Below are 5702 nucleotides of genomic sequence, written 5' to 3'. Positions count from 1 at the left end.
CCACGGCAACATCTGGGAATCGTTGCCTGCCCGTCTCCGATCCGTCCCTCCCGGCCGAAAATCCACACCAAAAAGAACCACCTACCTGGGTGTTTCTTCTGAAGTAGAGCGCCTCAAACCGGCCGTGGGATCGGCCGGCACGTCCTCGCGCGGGCACATCCCGGCCCCCGGCCGAACTGCGCATGCTTGAGCATGCGCAGTTCGGCAGCCTCCCCCTTCCCTTCGACTCTTCCTCCCCGGCATCTGATCGTGCCGGGGAGCGTCACAACTTTGGTGCGGCTTTTAAAAGCCACGCTTTTCACTGTGTTTTCCCTGCCATGTGGCAGGGGCCACTGTTATGTATTTTAAAGCACCTTGTCTTGTCTTGTCTTTCCCCTGCCTAGTACTGTAATAATAAACCCTTATTGTTTAATTGTTTCTCTGCCTGGTCATCACGCTTACATTTCTCGGCTACAAAAGGGGCAATTTGAAGGGGCTTGGGAAGGTAACCTGGGCCTTCTCAAGGGACCTAAGTCCAGGGTGGTTGCAGCAGAAGGTGGCAACCCGCTGGGGTCATGACAGTCCCAGACGTAGGACACGGCAGAGGCTGACTTTGCAGGAACGAAGAAGGAGTGCCAGGCCGCAGCTCCAACGTCAACGAGAGGAGTTGTAAGCCTCTGCAGACTCAACTCCAAAGGGAGGGAGGATCTGTTTAAAACCCCTTGGTGCACCGGCTCCAGCGCAGCAGCAACTCTGCAAAATCAGACCTGCTTCTGAGCGTGCAGCAGCTGCTCCTTGCCTTTGGAAACCTGCATTCTTGCAATGACTTCCCGGCTATCCGACCTTCTGCTTTCTCACTGACCTTGATTCCGGCTCGTGTCTTCAGCTTCTAGCTTATCGCCTCGGTGGCTACCAGCCAAGTCAGCACAAATGCAATCCTAAATAAAACCAACTGCCTCCTGAAGATGGAAAGTGAGGGGGCCAGGCACACCTCCCTGGGGAGTGTCAGAGGGTAGACATGTTCGTTTGCCATAAAACATCCAGGTTAAAGTCCAGCGGCAGCACCCAAGAGACCACCTAAATTTGGGGGGATACGTTTTCACGAGTCAAAGCTCCCTTGACCCTTGAAAATGTATACCCTGAAAATCTTGGTGGTCTCTTAGGTGCTACTGGGCTTGAATCTAGCTGCCTGGGGAGCCTACTCTATAACCATGGGGCAGCCACCAAAAAGGCCCTTTGGGTACCAACCCCATAACAAACCACCCCTAATTAATATTAACCCCGTTATGAACAGTAACAGCCCTTCTGTTCACACAGTTTATGATGGTGGCAGTGGAGGTTTAAAAACAAAACAAAACAGCGCGGTATTCTTGGGATTCCCCAAGACGGACCAGGGGTCAGGACCACCAGACCATAAGGAAAGGACTCGGTGGATTACCTGCAGGAACAATCCATCTTCGCTGCATTCCGGGATGTAGGTGGCATGTGCCTGGCGGCGGGACTGCGAGAGGGCAGTGGCTCGGTCCTCCTGGCAGCGGGTGAGATTGGCGTCTGCATTGTGATGGAGGGGGCAGGGGTTGGAGGGAGACGTGAAAAATTATTTTGGAGCCGGAAGTGAACAACGGTCTTATATGGTTCCGAGCATGCCCGAGGAATGTCACTCTCACTGCTTATATCCTTCTACCCTATGGCTCCGGGACTGGCAGGATTCCGGGTCTGAGGGGGCAACTTCTGCTTAGCTGCAAGCGTTAACTACTTCTCATTCCAGAAGTTACTTTCAGCGCAAGCAGGGTTTTACCCCAAGGATACGATCACATCCGCAGGAGTAGGGTTGCCAGGTCTGGGTTGGAAAATACCTGGAGACTTTGGGGGTGGACCCAGGAGAGGGTGAGGTTTGGGGAGGGGAGGGGCCTCAGCGTGGTCTAGTGCCATAGAGTCCACCCTTCAAAGCAGCCATTTTCTCCAGGGGAGCTGATCTCTGCCAGCTGGAGATCAGTTGTAAAAGCGGGAGATCTTCAGGCCCCACCTGGAGGCTGGCAACCCTACGCAGGAGTGAGCTGCAAAGCAGCTGTGCTAACCTTCTCTTATCCCCTCCTTCTTCACAGGAAATAAGGATGGACTTGATCAGGTGTCTAAATGGTGGCAAAGATGGCATCAGGTGGATCCGCACAGGGATGGAGCTAAGGAGTTGAGGCACTACCACGAAGAAGGCCTGGCGGCCAGAATCCACCTGCTTCACACAGAGGTACCCAAAATAGGAGCCCCTGTCATCAATCTTGTTGCACGGGGCAGGCTCACCACCAGTGTTCCCTCTAAGCCAAGCTAGTGAGAGCCAGCTCACACTTTTTTAGCCTCCAGCTCGCACGTTTTTGTCTCAGCTGGGGAAGGATGGCTCCAGAGCAAACTGATGGATGCAGCAGCCAAATGGCTTGCTCACAACTTTAATGCCAGTCGCTCGCAAAAGTAGAATTTTTTGCTCACAAGACTCCACAGCTTAGAGGGAGCATTGCTCACCACGGCGGACTTAGCCCTGATCCTGCACATATATATTGTTGTGTACCAACCCAACAGCTTAGAGGGAGCATTGCTCACCATGGAGGACTTGGCCCTGATCTTGCACATATATACTGTTGTGTACCAACCCTGAGGCTGGCAACCCTACGCAGGAGTGAGCTGCAAAGCAGCTGTGCTAACCTTCTCTTATCCCCTCCTTCTTCACAGGAAATAAGGATGGACTTGATCAGGTGTCTAAATGGTGGCAAAGATGGCATCAGGTGGATCCGCACAGGGATGGAGCTAAGGAGTTGAGGCACTACCACGAAGAAGGCCTGGCGGCCAGAATCCACCTGCTTCACACAGAGGTACCCAAAATAGGAGCCCCTGTCATCAATCTTGTTGCACGGGGCAGGCTCACCACCAGTGTTCCCTCTAAGCCAAGCTAGTGAGAGCCAGCTCACACTTTTTTAGCCTCCAGCTCGCACGTTTTTGTCTCAGCTGGGGAAGGATGGCTCCAGAGCAAACTGATGGATGCAGCAGCCAAATGGCTTGCTCACAACTTTAATGCCAGTCGCTCGCAAAAGTAGAATTTTTTGCTCACAAGACTCCACAGCTTAGAGGGAGCATTGCTCACCACGGCGGACTTAGCCCTGATCCTGCACATATATATTGTTGTGTACCAACCCAACCATGTGCACGATCCGGTTCCAGCCGGTCCGCACGTGGTCATGCAAAGGACCTGAGCTTCGCTCCACCAGAACAATAGACAGTCGCATCCTAGTTCCCCTTCCAATCGGGAGACTAGGATCCTAGAGTTAACCTAACCAACATAAATAGACCTATCACGGGTATTGGGGTGTGTTTGGGTGTGGTTTGGCTTCAGGATATAAACCGGCCTGCGAGCCGGCTTCTGTGTCTAGTTCCTGAGCTATAAATAAAGATATGAGCTGATTCACTACTTCATGCATCAGACCCAGTACTTTTCATATATGATTTTTATGCTGCTCTTCCCTGCGTGCAGGGCTCAGGGTGGCTCGTAGCAATGAAAACACAAGATAATAAAACGTTCCACAGTTATACAAACTTAATCACACCAAGATGGCCCATAAACCTAGGAGCATGCTCCTACGGGTCTATAAAAGTGTCCAAGTTTAACAATGGGAAATGGGTGACCACCCCCAGCAGCTGCTGAAAATACCAGGTCAGGGGGTGGAGCAGCGGATACCAGAATAAGATCCTGAGTCATGCCTGGAAATTAACAGGCAACTGGCTATGATTTTTCAGTATCGGTGTGAAGTTCCCCTCCCGAAGCGCCCTGCTCGATCACTCGGTAGCCTGATTTCAGAGGAGATGACATTTTCAAAGACATTCCAAGGCTATTCTTAAGGCTGCAAGAGTTCTTGTGCTCTTGGTTACCTCGCGCAAACGTCCGCCAACCCGCTCCCAATCCATTCCATCAAGTCTCTACCTACTGTTGGGTTCTCGATGGCCGCCCCCGCCACAGTGGGACCGTGGCAAAGCTTCTAGGAAAGGCTCGCGGCAACGCGCTCTCTGGAAAGTACACGGGGACTTGTAGAGCTTCCCATCGGAGGCACAGATGGGCCGGCCTCTCTCCCGGGGACACTCGACCAGGCACGGCGGTTCTCCTCGCTCACTCTCCGATATAATGAACTGAAACGAGACACGGGGGGATAAAGCGGCACTGACCCATCACTTTACGGATCCTGCACACAGAAGCACAAGAGCGATAGCTCTTCTCATGGGAAGAATCAAGGGCACAGAAAGAAGACAGACACGGCGGTCAGCGGTTGAAACCCAAAATCCAGGAACCCGTCCAAAGCCCAGAGCAGATGCATAAGTGAAAACACAGGCCAAGCGCAGTGATCTTCTTGGAAGAAGAGTGGGATGAATATGGACGAGACACAGAGAATACTGGTCCCTTAGCCACTTGGTGACTCCATCGGGAATAGAGGGAAGGGGTTTATGGCACTGCTACAGAGGCTTGAGAGGGAGGGGGGCTTTTGGAAACAGTCTATAGCAGGGGTGTCGAACTCATTTGTTATGAGGGCCAGATCTGACATAAACGAGACCTTGTTGGGCCGGGCCACGTGTGTCATAAAATGTAATGCCAGGCAGCGGAGAGATAAACTTTATAAAGGACACAAACACAAAGGGGTTTCTTTTTACTAAATACTCAAAACATTAGCACTCTTGCGATATTTTGTTTATTTAACAGTGTCTGATAACTGACACCTCTTGCTCCGAATTACTGCATCGAAATGTCTGTGCTGTTGCAATCTTGAGTGTGGTGTTGGGGTGTGTATCTGTAAGCTGCAAACCTATGATGACGCAGCAGCAGCAGAACTGGAAGAAGAAGCAGAAGACAGCCAGTTCCACTTCGGGCCCGATAGAAGCCCTCGGGGGGGGCCTGATCTGGCCCATGGGCCGCATGTTTGACACTCCTGGTCTACAGCCTGCCATGGGTCTATGAAGGCATCAGCAGCCATGCTTTTTCAGGCCACAAGCAGGCATCATGGCTTAAGGAATCCGTGCATTCTAACAACTGCATCCGCCTGTGAATTAGCCAGCCCATGAACTTTGCTCTCCTTTGCTCGCCTTCATGGAAGCCAGCTCTCTGTGTCCAATCAGAAGTCAGAATGTTCACACTTGTGGCACCAACCTATTACTGACTTCTCTCAAGCGGAGATGGCTTACCTAAATAGGGAGGGTTGGTTCGGAGCACTGAGAACAACTACGCTTACCAAAAGGGATGGATTGGAATCAGTCCTCCCTCTAAGCCACGGAGTCTTGTGAGCAAAAATTCCACTTTTGTGAGCTTACTGCCATTAGAGTTGTGAGCGAGCGATTCGGCTACTGCATAAATTAGTTGGTTCTGGAGCCACATCCTTCCTGAGCTAAGACAAAAAAATGTGTGAGCCGGAGGCTTAAAAAAACTGTAGCTCACACTAACGCAGCTTAGAGGGAACCAGGGGTCATTTCGTAGAAAAAGAGGTGCAGGAGCTCATTAGCATAACTCAGTAGCATAACTTATTTGCATATGCCACACCCCCTGACGTCACCGGAAGTGTGTCAGAAGGCAACACCCACCGCTCAGGCGCCACTGGACTGTTTTGGATTGCTAGCTATTGGGGGGGGGGACACACATGCAGATCTGCCCTCACAGAGGAGGGAGAGCTTGTACCTGAATAAAACCTGGTCTTAAAGGT

At 51.7% G+C, this 5702-nt stretch overlaps 1 protein-coding gene across 1 annotated transcript in view; it reads right to left on the bottom strand.

The window, feature by feature from the left end:
* The window catches only part of LOC107106829 (SPARC-related modular calcium-binding protein 1-like), a gene marked incomplete at its 5' end in the record, with an annotated part of 30304 nt that extends 26127 nt beyond the window's left edge, over positions 1-4177 (bottom strand). The window contains 2 exons of the mRNA XM_015407042.1: positions 1418-1530; positions 3948-4177. Coding sequence (XP_015262528.1) covers positions 1418-1530; positions 3948-4177 — 343 coding nt within the window. The remainder of the gene's footprint in view (positions 1-1417; positions 1531-3947) is intronic.
* Positions 4178-5702: the final 1525 nt, after the last annotated feature.

This window comes from Gekko japonicus, unplaced genomic scaffold, assembly GCF_001447785.1.
Source record: "Gekko japonicus isolate JY-2015 unplaced genomic scaffold, Gekko_japonicus_V1.1 scaffold2099, whole genome shotgun sequence".
Classification (NCBI taxonomy): domain Eukaryota; kingdom Metazoa; phylum Chordata; class Lepidosauria; order Squamata; family Gekkonidae; genus Gekko; species Gekko japonicus.
Note: the sequence above shows the minus strand (reverse complement) of the source record. Positions and strands in the feature narration are given on the sequence as shown.